Source organism: Budorcas taxicolor, chromosome 23 (assembly GCF_023091745.1).
Source record: "Budorcas taxicolor isolate Tak-1 chromosome 23, Takin1.1, whole genome shotgun sequence".
In the NCBI taxonomy this organism is placed as follows: domain Eukaryota; kingdom Metazoa; phylum Chordata; class Mammalia; order Artiodactyla; family Bovidae; genus Budorcas; species Budorcas taxicolor.
Window position 1 is genome coordinate 39,185,670 of NC_068932.1, and position 14,629 is coordinate 39,200,298.

Genomic DNA, 14,629 nt, shown 5'->3' on the forward strand with positions numbered 1-14,629 from the left:
ATTCCAGGAGAGTTTGTCATCCTGGGACTTTCTGTGCTATGAAAATTCAACAGAGAAATCAGTGTGGACTGGAATAATTAGTAATCTGGAACTCCTTCCTGTTTTTGGGCCCTCTCACTTTTATCTAGCAGAAAGTTAAAAGAATTGCCTTTCCCTTCTACCTTTAGTTTGTTTTGCTTATTTTTTCCTTCTTCCTTTCTAAGGCGTTAGAAAAGGCAGGAGATAGGCCTAGAAAGACTCACTGACTCATAAAACTGTCTTAGTTCAGCACCATCTGAGACCAAGACACCTTCCCAAGATCACACAGCTAGATCACCCCTAGAGTGGGACATGGAACTGGGGACCTGACTCCTAAGCCCCATTCTGTTCAATACACCACCTGGCCTTTTAAGAGAGATCAAAGATACTTGGGAGGGCCTCCATCTTTCACAAGATGTTCTCCAGACATCTTATCCTTGTCAAAATAGACCCCTTTTACTTCCTTGACATTGTCTTCTCACATGCATCCTTCTTAATTCGGGACACGATAGCTTATGAACTTTGCTCTCGTCAGCCTTGTTATTAGAGCCCTGTGCAGTATTCGTGCCTGGAGAATCCCAGGGACAGAGGAGCCTGGTAGGCTGCCGTCTATGAGGTCGCAGAGTCGGACACGACTGAAGCGACTTAGCAGCAGCAGCAGCTGCTAATACTTAATTTCTATTGTTACATGCTTGTTGATTTGCATTTATTGAATGTTTGCTGTTGTCAAATGTCACAAGATTCTAAGAGGAAATTCCAAAAGAGAAGACGCTCCCGCTGGGAGGAGGAGAGTCTGGTTCTGGATAGACCCCTGCAGCCAGCCCCCTGGGTCGCATTTCCCAGCTCTCCCAAGTCTGGGTCTCTGCGGCAGCTCAGGCCCGGGAACGAGGGGATTTCAGGCTGTATTTGGGGACTCGGCCTGGCTTTTCTCAGAGCTGGTGAAAGTAACAAATAACCTGCCAGCATAGGAAGGAGAGGAGGTCCCAGGAGAGGGCTTCTGCCCCAAAGGCCGCAGAGCAGCTGTGCCGCCAGACTCAACCAGACCCGGGGTTCTGACCGTATCAACCCGGGGAGGGAAGGAGGGCCCTCCAGGGGCGGGGCTTGAGAGGAGCTGTAGGAGGAGGGGGCTGGCCGGAGGGGAGAGAAGAGGCAGGAGGAAGAGCCTCGAGGGAGGAACCAGGAGGAGAAAGCCACAAGAAGCCAGTGAAGAAGGCCGCGGGAAAGGGCAGCAAGAGGAACCGAAAGGTGCACTAAGCGAAAGGGGCGGGGAGGAAACGGGGAGGGGGCGGAGCCTGGGGAAGTCGGGGGAGTGGCCGGGAAGGGGGGGGCAAGGAGGAGCCAGGGGAGGTGCCGGGGGCGGGGCCGGGAAAGGGGCGGAGCCGAGGAGAGGCCTCCAAGGCCGCCGCCGTCGCCGCCGCCGTCGCCGCCGGGGCGAGTTCTCCTCCCGCAGGTCGGGCAGCAGGGGCGCTTCCTCAGCCGCAGCTCCCTGAAGCGCGGTCTCAGGCGGCCCCGGCCGACGAGGACTGCCCGCGCGAGCCGCCGCCGCCGAGCCGGGGGGCGCACCCAAGCCGCCGCCGCCTCCCTCGGCGGCTGGGGCCGGCATGGAGCTCTTCCAAGCTAAGGACCACTACATCCTGCAGCAGGGCGAGCGCGCGCTGTGGTGCAGCCGCCGCGACGGCGGCCTCCAGCTCCGACCCGGTGAGGCTGGCGGCGGGGGGCGGGGTTCGCCCTGGGCGGGTCGGGGGGACCGGTGAGGGGGCGCGGCCGGGCCCCTCAGCCGGAGGCTGCGGATCGGGCGCCGCCTGCGGCCGTGGCAGGCGGGGCGGGCGCGAGCGAGGGCGCGAGATCTGTCATTATTTCCTGAGGGGAGGGAGCGCTCGCCGGGCCCCTTGCCCCTCCGCAGGGACAAAGGGCCGGCGACCCTCATCCATCCGAGCACGCTTCCGCGTCGAGATCCGCTCCGCTGCCCGGGAGAGGGGAACCTGGGTCGAGCCGCCCGCAGTCGGGGTCGGGCCGGCGCCCACCAGAAAGTTCGGGCTAGGTGCGCCTGGCCTTAGAGGCCGCCTCTTCTCTGGAGTGCCCTCTGACCCTCCTTCCGGGCAAGTTCTGGGTTCGAATCCCGGTCGCGCCAGTTTCCGTAGAAAGTCCTGCTGGAGCCTCAGTCCCTGTTGACATCTATGTGTTTCTGGTCCCTTATCATTATAGGCATGGATTAATTCTGATTACCTCATAAGCACTCGATTTACAGCACCTTAAAAAATTTTTTTTAGTATTACAATTAACCTGCAGTGTTCAACTTTTAATGTTTATGTGTGACTCAATATTGTGCGACACAGTCTCGTAGGTCTGTGTTTGGGTGTCGTGTAAGCTGTCATGAGATGCCTCACTCTACAACATTAGTTTGCGTTAGGAAAACTAGATCACAGTGGTGAGTTAAGCAGGACAGTCTCTGCCCTCAGAGAGCTGACAGTCCAGGGGGCGGTTCTCTGGAGGGGCTCGGTAGCCCCTCCCCGTCAAGGGTGCCGGTCCTTTTCCCTATCACCGCAGAGATCTTCCCTTTTAGGAGATGTGAGAGAATAGAGTTTTTTAAGGAAATCGCGAGAACATTTCGAGTTTACCTGTAATTCTTGTGTGTAATCTAGACAAAGAATTACGTGGTATGAATTGGAAAATATGAAAGGTACAAATCAACCTTTTGTATATATCGTAGCAGTTGCCGTATATAGGAGGGTTTCCAAGGATTTGATCCCTTAATATATTATTCCCAATCCTCACAACAACCTTACCAGGCAGGTGGTGGTATCTTCCTTTTCAAGTGAGGAGACAGGTGTGAAAGGTTGAGTAACTTGCTGGAGGTCACAGAGAGGAGAATTGGCCCCTAAGACACTTGCTGACCAGTTCTACTACTTGCCTTGGAAGCTCTGGTGGTTGATTTGCTAGAGCAGTGAAGGAGAACTTAGTTGTCGTTCCCCGCCCCCCCCCACCCCCCAGATTTGGGGTGTGTTTTCTTGCTATTACATTTCCTCTGTTCAGAATGGAAGAGAAACTACTGCACCCAGATAAGGTTCTTGATAATCTTGAGACAGATGGTGTTGTAGATAGGCTAATTTGGCCAGGCTTCAGTCATTCTTTTCTGTTTTTCCTGATTTGATCATTTGCCTGGTCTTTCCCCCCACCCCGCCCCCAATGTTTGGGGAAGGCTTCAAGTGCAAACTGAGGGAAGGTAGATTGCAAAATTCCCTAGGCTGCCAAAGAGCCAGCTCTTTGGATTCTAAGGGCTTAAAATTAACTATTTCAGCTGGATAGAACTTGACATCATCTTTAACTCACTGGACAGAACACTTCTGCACTTCATTTCCTCAGCTGTAAAATGAGGGTTTGACTTTTTTGGTCTTTGTACATAATGAAACGTTTTTGAAACAATGCCAGTTTAAGTGTTTGTTCGGTGTACCTCTCTGAGGACAAGAATAGCGGTGTTTCATGGAAAACACTCAGGAAATCTCTAGGTCACTTGTGTGTCAGTATGGCTTCCCTGGCTCAGAGGTTAAAGTGTCTGCCTTCAATGCAGGAGACCCGGGTTTGATCCCTGGGTCGGGAACATCCCCCGGAGAAGGAAATGACAACCCACTCCAGTATTCTTGCTTGGAGAATTCCATGGATGGAGGAGCCTGGTTGGCTATAGTCGGGGTTGCAAAGAGTCGGACACGACTGAGCGACTTCACTCACTCACTCACTTATAGCGAATTGAGGCAGATATAAATAGGGGTGGGCGTGGTTGTCTCCATTTCTAGGGCTACTCTCTCCTTTTCTCTCAGCCCCTAAGATTTATAGAGATGAACCAGGATGGTGGAATTACATGAAAGGAGGTAAGTCCTCTAAATATACGACTTTAAGTGAATTATTTGTCATTCTGTTTGGTTTGTGTTCATTTCTTGTATGCAGAAACCTGTCCAGTCCTAATAGCTTTAGGGATAAGTTGCTCCCCTCAAGTGAAGTAAGTCAGCCCTCTTCCAGGGCTTCCCTGGTGGTTCAGACGGTAAAGAATCTGCCCCCAGTGTGGGAGACCTGGGTTCAATCCCTGGGTCCGGAAGATCCCACAGAGAAGGAAATGGCTTCCCACTCCATTATTCTTGCCTGGAGAATCCCATGGACAGAGGAGCCTGGCGGGCTACAGTCCATGGGATTGCAGAGTCGGACACGATTGAGTGACAAATGCTGATACTGATTAGGGATAAGTTGTTCCCCTCAAGTGAAGTAAGTCAACTCTTACAGGGTGCTGGCTAGTAGCTTACCTTTCTAGTGGAAGAATACTTAAACCCCCATACTTCTGAGCTGAGGAAGCTCAAACGGGCTATTGGCTTAAGACTTTAAGGAAACTTAAGGGAAACCTGGGCCTAGATTTTGAATTAAGCTATGTAATTTGAATTACCATTTATGTATCCAAAGTCCCTATCAGAAGGCAAATTAACTTTTTTCTGAGTAAATTGGTTGTAGTCTTGGCAATTAGGTTTATCTCACTTCTTAGGATGTAGCCAATCACAGACTAAAGTAGACCAAAAATACAGAGGAAGGAAGAGGCCATTATCTTTCAGAAAAGCCTGTTTTGAACACCTTCAGGTGTTCAAGTACATATAGCGAGCAAATAAAGAACCTCATGCTCTTGACTTTAAATAGTTTATCCTATCTAGTACTCAAGAGCCTTTCTAAAGAATGACCGTAGAATAAATGAGCCAGCTCATTGGAAAAGACCCTGATGCTGGGAAAGAGTGAAGGCAAAAGGCAATGGGGTCGGCAGAGGTTGAGATAGTTGGATGGAATCACTGACTCAATGGACATGAGTTTGAGCAAACTCTGGGAGCTAGTGGAGGACAGAGGAGCCTAGTGTGTTGCAAAGAGTTGGACATGACTTAGTAACTGACTTAAACAACATGACTTAGACATGACTTAGACAACAACTACTAAATGGAATAATGGCTTTTTAATTGTTATCAGATCTCTGTACACTGACTTAAAATTCTCCATTTTATTGGATCATTTCCCTCTGCTTTTACAGCCAGTTTTGCTGTTGTTTGTAATTAAAGCATTTACAATTTTTCATAGTTTCTTATTGATTATTCAGCTGAATATATTACTAGCCAGCTCCCTTTTGTTTCTAAAGGGCAGTATCATAAAACCAAAAGAGCTTGTGAACATTGTGATTTTTATGTTTGTGGCTATTGAACAACCTGAAACGGTATTCTTTTCTAGTGATATCAGATGGATCATTATTGATATTTAAGGTTAAAATGACCATTTCCTTAGCTTCGAGTGCTTGTTACTGTTGGTCTCTTTTCCTTATTTTGTAAGATCCAGTTTGGATGCCACCCCTTCTCTGTGCTCACCACACTCTGCATTCCTGGGGCAGAATTATTGGTCACCTTTTTGTGTTTCCAGGTGTTTTATACACTTGGTACACATTTTGTTTGTAGCTCTTACTGCTTCGTATGAAAATAGTTTTCTTTCTTCCGCAGTGGACAGAGCATTCCTCAAGCGAGGACTTTATTCTGCTTATCTTGGTATCTCTGAGCTTGAGTGTTGGACACAGAAGGTGTTTTTGGTTGAGCTGAACTGAATTAAATTAAGTCCGGGTTTTCTCTCAGTAATATCATTGTCATAAATATAGGATATTGTGTTATACTCACTCATTTCAGGGCCTATTTTGAATATCTTCTAACTGGGGTGGAAAATCTGTCCAGCTGAATAAGGAAATAAATGTGAGGAAAGATGCATTTCCACTTGTGATGTTTTTCTGATTTAACGACACTTAAAAAAATTATTTGTGATGGTATTCCTTATTTTCTTCTCTAATGTTGCTTACATTTTTTCTTCTAAAGAGTTGAATATTTTTTCTGGTGTTTCCATTCTTTTAAGGATAATGCGTAGTCTGGGATCATACTTAGAACTGCTTTTTGGGTTAGGGGCTTCCCTGGTGGCTCATGCAGTAGGAAATCTGAATTCTATTCCTGGGTCAGGAAGATCCCCTGAAGAAGCGAATGGCTACCCACTCCAGTATTCTTGCCTTGAAGATTCCGCGGACAGAGGAGCCTGGCGGGCTACAATCCATGGGTCACAGAGAGTCAGAGACGACTGAGCGACTAACCCTTTCACTTTTTCACTATGTCTCTCTCAGGGTAATGGCCACCAGAGGAAAGTATTTAGTTTTATTTTCAACCACAGAAAATGGTAAAGTACTGTGTAAACATTCAGTAATCTTCTGAGAGTGGAGTTTCACTATCTGAGAATAAGGGCTGTAATTAAAAAAAAAGCAATATAATATAGTCCACCGTTGGGGAAGGGTGATATGGTCTTATCTCTTTAATCTTAAAATTGCTTCCACTTGTCCTTGTAGGTATTGTTCTGATAGACCAGTGTTATATAAGTTACTGCTGTGTGTTGCTTCATTCTGAAACGAAGTGACCACAAAAAGATGGTAGAGCGTGTCATACAGGTGACATTCACAGAGCATGTAAACTAGAGATGAAACTGATAAATACCAGTGAACAGTTATTGGAGGGGATGCTAGTTATCTGTTAGAATGCACAGAAACATAAAAATGTGTTCGTGTTTTTCCTAGTTATTTTTTGATAATGAAATTATTTTTAATATGTCATGAAAACTTTTTTGAATGAGATTAGCTACAGAACTGACATCTAAATAGAACTTTTATCTCCTTTGCAAAATTATATTTTATGAAACTGTTCAGTTAAGCATTTTGTGTTATATAGTATTTGAAAAAAATGTTAACTTTACCTTTTAAAAAAATCTTGTTTACTAAAACTTCACAAAGTACCATGACAAATATAATAGGGCATTTAAATTTAACAATTAGTTATTAAATATATTGTAAAAATCTTTTAAACCATTGTTGTTGCTGTTGAATAACCAGTTTTTTCTAGTGTCTGTAGTTTTCAGTTTCTTTTAAAGCTTACCAGGTTTATACCTTGAAAACTTCTTACCCCATATTTTATATTTCTAACAGGGCAGCAGTTGGATTGAGATCTGTAAACTTATTTTATGAACATTTACTGTTACACATGCAAAGTAGAAAACACATCTTTCCAAAAACTTTCACCCTTTCTTTGGCTTAAAAAAAAAAGTAGTCTTTGTAGGGTGAATGATGACAATTTTCAGAATCAAGTTTTACAGATAGAGGGAAGGTTTTGTGCATATTGTCTACTTTGTCAGCTAAGATTAATAGTAGGTAATAATACTCTGAGACAACCTAGAGGGTTGGGAGGTGGGAGGGAGGTTCAAGAGTGAGGGGACATAGGTATACCTATGGCTGATTTGTGTTGATGTATGGCAGAAACCAACATAATATTGTAAAGCAATTATCCTTCAATTAAAAATAAATACATTAAAAATAGTAGCTAATAACAGTGGCTTTTATTTATTGAGTATTTTTGTGAACCAGACACTGTTCTAAGCCCTGTATGTGTCCTGTTTCATGTCATCCTCCCAATAAATCTTAGATTTTTCTAATTCTGATTTTACAGGGACAGAGAAGTAATTTGCCCAAGTTTAAAGAATACGAGGGAGAGCCAGACTTCCAACTCCATACTGACTCCAAAGCCAAGTTTTTCTCAACATTGACAAAAATGTTTTATAAACCTTTCTACCTTCTTGACCGCAAAGTTATAGGATTCATATATATATTTAATAATATTTATTTATGGCTGTGCTGGGTTTTCATTACTGCGTGGGCTTTTCTCTAGGTGCACAAGCTTCAGTGGTTGTGGCTCCTGGCCGCAGTCATTGTATTACCAGGGGCTTAGTTGCTCCGTGGCATGTGGAATCTTCATAGATCAGGGATGGAACCTGTGTCTCCTTCGTTGGGGGGCGGATTCTTTACCACTGAGCCACCAGGGAAGCCCTGGGATTTATATTTTTATGGGGAATATCTGAAACATATCTGTAACAACCATAACTCATTATCATGTAGTCTGTGTAGAGAATAAAATAGCCTCTCAAATGTCGAAGTATGCTCACTGAGGAAGGATCTATGGATCGATAGAATAAAAGACTGATAATGGGACTCCTGGCTCTTTGACATTTCACCTGTCCTGAGTCTTGTCTTGTAAACTAGTTTGTATAGTTACTGGGAATATTGTTTTTTTTAATAGATTGACTAGTTTTTCCAGTTAGGGTCAGTTTATCAGGTTTCTCAGGTTTCTTAGAACATTTGGGGGTTGGGGAGGGAATAGAGAGAGGGAAGATCTTGAAGCAGAAACACTGATAAGTACTGGATGGGAACTATTTCACCTGGTGATGAGCAACCTGAAGCCTTCCCAGTCTAGCTTTGCAAGAGTTCCAGATCCAGTTTCACGGACATCCTTTCAGAGCACATAAAGCAGAGAGGGAATGGAGGAGGAAAAGTCTTTAGGGCACCCGCCTCCGAAAAGGGGAGGGACTTTCATAGCATCACTGATTCCGAGATGCTTGTGTTCTGACCAGGCCATGACAGCAGAGACCAGCACTTGCCAAAGGCTGGCTTCAGAGGAGAGGCAACATGCAGGCCTTTAGGGCAGAGCATGAAGGTGTCAGGAACCAGGGTGCCCAGAGAGCTTGGTTTTTCCAGAACGTGACTACATTGGTGCTGTTCCAGGATGTCCAGCCAAATGGCTTCCCTTGTCCCACCTGGGCAGCCTGACTAAGCCCACTCAGGGAGAGGGAGGTGGAGATTCATTACTGTGTCCCTCCACATGGCCCACTGCTGGTCTTCTGTAAAAATGGTAGGAATGAATTGAAGTAAGTCTGGTTTCTGGTTGACCCCATGTATCTTGAGCAGCAAAGAGGTTGTTGTGAGGATTAAATAGAGAACAGAAGAACAGAGGACTGAAATGCTGCTGTCTTAACCAGCTTTTTAAAAGATGCTAGTCTCTCATCATTTTATTCAGGAAAGGGAGGAATCTGAATTTTAGTTCTGTGGGATTCAACAGATCTTTTTTGTTTTTAAATGAAAATAAATGAGACTCAAAGACATTTTTTATTTTTCTCTAGCTGGCCCTATGTCAAAAAAATTGCTTGTTGCTGATTTTGGTTTTTATGATTTATGACAAAATTAGCTAATGTATTTGCAGATAGATACAAGGCTATTGGAAAATCAAACTAATTTGGGTATAGTATTGATTGAGTGTATTCTGAGAGCCATAGTCTAACCTTGGTGTGGTTTTCTGAGGATTTAAATGTATTAGGTCTTTAAGAGCTGTATTATTATCTCTTTGTACACCTTATTGTAAGCTGTACTATTCCTGTTCATATGTTTTAAGATATAACCTTTTAAAATCTAGCAAACACAAGTCTAAGAAGTAACAGCAATGTTTAAGAAAGTGAAAATCACTCAGTCGTGTCTGACTGTTTGTGACCCCATAGACTGTAGCCTACCAGGCTCCTCTGTCCATAGAATTCTCCAGGCAAGAACACTGGAGTGGGTTGCCATTTCCTTCTCCAACAATGTCTTAGAATCTCTAACAAATAACTCTTTAGCTGGGTTAAGTCATAATCTTATGTGTCAGCTGACCATAATTGAGCTGAGAATGTTTGAATTAGATTGTTTACCAAAATAGAGAAATAATACATTAGTTTATTATCAGTAGCTGTTGATAATACATTAAGTAATATTTAAGTAGTATTTAAAAGGTGAGGGTTAACACTGAACATTTAGCATTATAGTACTATCACAACACATAGTGGTAGTATCTTAATTAAATCCCATGCTCTGTTAAGATGACTCATTTTCTGGTTGCTGTGAGACCCTTAAAAGAACTGCTCTCATTCACAAAAAAGCATCCTCTCCTGCCAGCTTTCTTTGAGGCTGGTTGAAGGAAGTACAGGTTGATTTTAGGTCAGTGTTCCATGTGTTTTCTTTTAAGTTACCTTATTTTAATTGCAGATTCTTTCAAATTTAACCTTGAATTTCTTTAGCTTTATAGTGGGATATATAAAAATACAAAGTGCATTATTTTATCTTTATGAAAATTTATGAATCTTATTCTTTGAAACCACATTTTTACTTACACTGAACTTCAAATTCCAGTTTCGGCAATGGTCAACATACATAATTTGAAATAGTCCTAACATCTAACTGAAATGTTGGGGCATTTTAAATATGCTACAGTGCTCTTAATTTTAATAGTTTGCGTGTATAATATTAATGATGCTTCATGTATAATATTAATAATGCTTCATGGTGTCATTCATACATTGTTTTTATGCCAGATATAAACATTCTTCTCCCCATTTCCAGCGTAACAGCCCTCCCCTCCCCCAGGGAACAGTTGTGGTGGGCAGACCAAAGAATTTGGCAGAGTTTCTAATTTGCTACTCTCTCTCTGGGCACTTGTTTTTCTTGACTTCCAGGATTCATCTCCTGTAGCTGTATTTATCCCCCTTTGCATCTTTCAAATACTCCCCACTCCAACAACTAACTTAGTATTCTATTTTGTTCTCCTTCCAAATTATATTAAGTCTGAAATTCTGTGAAGTCATTTACTTACTTTAACAAATGTTTATTGAAGATCTGACTGCTAGGCGTTGTGCCTGTATAAAAAGTTGGATAAAACACTCTCTCTGCCCTAGCCCAGGTAGTGGTCCAACAAGAGAAAGCCATACATAGTATTATAGAGTGACAGAATCCCTTGGACTGCAAGAAGATCAAATCAGTCAATCCTAAAGGAAATTATCCCTGAATATTCATTGGAAGGACTGATGCTGAAGCTGAAACTCCGATACTTGGGCCACCTGATGCCAAGAACTGACTCTTTGGAAAAGACCCTGATGCTGGGAAAGATTGAAGGCAGGAGGAGAAGGGGACGACAGAGGATGAGACGGTTGGATGGCATCACCAACTTGATGGACATGAGTTTGAGCAAGCTCTGGGAGTTGGTGATGGACAGGGAAGCCTGGTGTGCTGCAGTCCATGGGATCGCAAAGAGTCAGACACCACTGAGCGACTGAATTGAACTGACTCAGAGTGACAGATACTGTGATAGAGCTGAGTTCAGTGGGAGATTTTAACTGGGTCTTGACATTCAAAGCCTCTGCTTTTTTCTAAGATAATGAAAATGTATTTTTCTCCCTAATAAAGAAATGGGAAGAAGGGAGTTCTTTGATTCCATGAAGTTCCTTCCAGCTGTAAATAGTCTGTGATTGTTTCTTATCTAAGAGTGGACAGTCTTGAAAGAAACTGTCTATGTGACTGGTGAACTTTAATGGATTTTTTTTTTGCCTTGCCAGAAATAACTTTGTATGCACAGTGCCTTGGTTCTAACTAAGTACTCAGAAAAAAAAAAAAAAAAAAAATTATGGGGATGAATAGTGCCTAACTGGCCAGACTGAAATAGTACAGGTTCTCCCCTGCACTCCCACCCCCACAGAGCACTCTACTGCAGCCCCTGCTTGATCTAGAAGTGGTTCTTGATTTGAGGCCAATTAAAATAGACCTGATGGTGTGTTTGAAGGCAGAGCTTTTTGGTGGTAAGGACCTATGGTATCAGAATGACTATACAGACAATCCTAGATGGAAGAGAATAAGTTTTGAACAGTTTCTGGGGAAAGCTAGGAAGTTATTTAAACACCGACAGAGACAAAGGTAACTGTCAGAATGCTAATTTTATGCTATTTTAATGTTACCAGCTCTAAAATGAGCTAAGGAAAATACCAATTGTTAGCTCCCCTATGCTCTTATTTAGCTCTCAGATCCTACTTCTGAACGTCATATTGCCCTGAAGAACAGTTTTTGGGAGAGCAGAGGTCAGGAGTGCATCGCACTGCCATGTTTCTTGAGTGATGCCTTATGAATTTGTTATCCAAAGGTTTAGCTAAGCCTTCTTTGGACTGGTTATATTTTCAGTTTCCTAAGGTAATGAGTTGGGAAAGTTGTCATTTAAGCTTGTACTTCCCTTCATTTATTTTCAAACTGTGTCTTTTCAATCTCTGTGCCCTATTCTGGTATTCTGAATGTACTGTAAAGACCACATCTTTTATAATCTTATATATATTCATCAGATCCTCTCAGGACCTAAGTCTTTTACTTTAGTTGTCCTCTGTCCTTTTTTTGGAGTTGCACCGGATCTTTCTTGAGATGTGACAGTTAGAACTTTATACTTCAAATAGAGAATCATAACAATTTTTAGTTTGGATAGTGTAGAGTTTTAAAAAAAATTTTAAACTATTTTTACTTATTTATTTGACTGCCCCAAGTCTTAGTTAAAGCATATGGGATCTTGTTCCCTGACCAGGGATCAAACCCTGGGCCCCCTGCATTGGGAGCATGGAATCTTAGCCACTGGACCACCAGGGAAATCCCCCTAAAAAAGCAATTTTTTATTGAAGTATAGTTGATTGACAATGTTATGTTAATTTCTATGGTGTAGCAAAGTGACTCAGTTCTACATATACATTCTTTTTTATATTCTTTTCCATTATAGTTTATCACAGGATATTGCATATGATTCCTATGCTATACAATAGAACCTTAATGTTTATCTATCTTGTATATATCCTAGTTTGATGCCAGGTTGAGACGATCCCCTGGAGGAGGGCATGGAAACTCTCTCCAGTATTCTTGGCTGGAGAATCCCAGGGACAGAGGAGCCTGGCGGGCTACAGTCCATAGGGTCACCCAGAGCCGGACATGACTGAAGCAACTTAGCAGGAACACATGCGTGCATGTATTAGTTTACATTTGCTAATTCCAAACTCCTAATGCTTCCTTTTTCCACCCCTCCTCTGGCAACCACAAGTCTTTTCCTCTGTGTTGGAGTCTATTTCTGTTTCATAGATTTGTTTATTTGTGTTGTATTTTAGATTGCACATATAAGTGATATCATACGGTATTTGTATTCTCTTTCTCTTTCTGACTTACTTTGCTTAGTATGGTAATCTCTAGGTCCATCCATGTTGTAGTCCATGGTATTTATATATACATCACATCTTTTTTTTAACCATTCATCTGTTAATGGGCTTTCAGGTTGTCTCCATGTCTTGGGTTTTGTAAATAGTGCTGCTGTGAGCATAGGGGTGCCTGTATCCCTTTGGATTATAGTTTTGTCAGGAGATATGCCCAGGAGTGGCTTACTGGATCATATGGCAACTGTATTTTTAGTTTTTTGAGGAACCTCCATATTCTTTTCTATAATAATTTCACCAATTTCCATTCCAATCAACAGTGTAAGAGGGTTCTCTTTTCTCCATACTCTCTCCAACATTTGTTATTTGTAGACTTTTTAATGATGGCCATTCTGACCTGTGTGAGGTGGTATACCTTCTTGTAGTTCTCTAATAATTAGTGATGTTAAGGATCTATTCACATGCTTGTTGGTCACCTGTATGTCTTCTTTGGAGATGTGCCTATTTAGAACTTTTGCCCCCAAAAACACTTCCAAATATCCTTCATGATCAAAACTTTGTAGCCCTGTTGCTGCACTGTAATTATTAATAAAGCCCTGTTTTAATGGAGAAGTCTAGAAATTCTTAGGATCCCTTTTCTAGGTATGTATCTCATCTTTTAACTGTTCTGAGTTTTTTTTTCTTTTTTCTTTTTCCCCTAGGGTTACTTTTTTAAATGTATTTTTTTTTAATACTAGCTTAACCAGCTTTTGCCAGTTCATTGTATTATGAGCTCTTTCTGCAGTTTATGGTACTTAATTATATGAAAATAGTTCAAAGCTGTACATGGACAGGCATCATCTTTGAATCAGACTGGTAGGATAAAACTAAGCTACTAATGCAGAGTCCAACTAGTAGCCTATAATCAGTTTGACCTGTAATTCTCAACCTGGCTTACCTTAGAATCTTCTGGAAGAAATTTGCAAAATACCTATGCCTGGGCCGCACCCTCACCAACAGAGTCAGACTCTCCAGGTGTGGGGCCCAGGCATCAGTATTTATAAAGCTCCCAGATGATGACAATGATGGCCAAGGTCCAGGGCCACTCAGCTGGAGTTCACACTGGGAAAACAATAGCTGTTAGAACTTTTAAATTGGATTAACTCTTTAGCTTGCTGAATGCTAGAAAATAATTACTGTTAGAGTTGAGAGAAATGTATATCAAATTTTGCATTTATAAGAAGGCAACTGAATCAAATTACTCCTTAACCTTTTCTTCTGGCCTAATTAAATTTTGAGAATTGAAGTATGGATAAGCTAACCACTGGACCTTCTAGTTCCTCATTGTAGAACCCTTTCCCTCATCTGTTTGACTTTGGTGTTGGTAATTGCCTTTTCAGAGCAATAATACCTTTTGTCTTTAGCAGGAAATGAAACAGGTCAGATTATGTATGCATACCTTGGACCTTGTTCTTTTTTTTTTTTTTTTTTTTTGACACAGGAGAAACTGCCTATAAACTTCAGCAGCTCTGCAAAGCCCAGGGTTGTTCTTGGGCTCAGAGAGTGACATCAGTTATGGCTCTTGGAATGAGTGACTCATGCTCTCTGCAAGCACACAGTACTTAATCACTTGTTTTCTGTATACCAGGAAGAGGAGGGCATATGAAAATAGAAGCCATGTACTGCCAAATGGGATCTGAAATAAGAGTGGAAATGTTGACCTAATGGGTCAGACAACTTATGA

General features: G+C 42.4%; 1 protein-coding gene across 1 annotated transcript in view; it reads left to right on the forward strand.

Moving 5' to 3' along the window:
- The first annotated feature begins 1,619 nt into the window (after nucleotides 1-1,619).
- INPP5F (inositol polyphosphate-5-phosphatase F) overlaps nucleotides 1,620-14,629 on the forward strand; it is a 90,692-nt gene continuing 77,682 nt past the window's right edge. Inside the window, exon 1 of the mRNA XM_052660922.1 lies at nucleotides 1,620-1,716. Within this exon, the coding sequence (XP_052516882.1) occupies nucleotides 1,620-1,716 (97 nt within the window). The remainder of the gene's footprint in view (nucleotides 1,717-14,629) is intronic.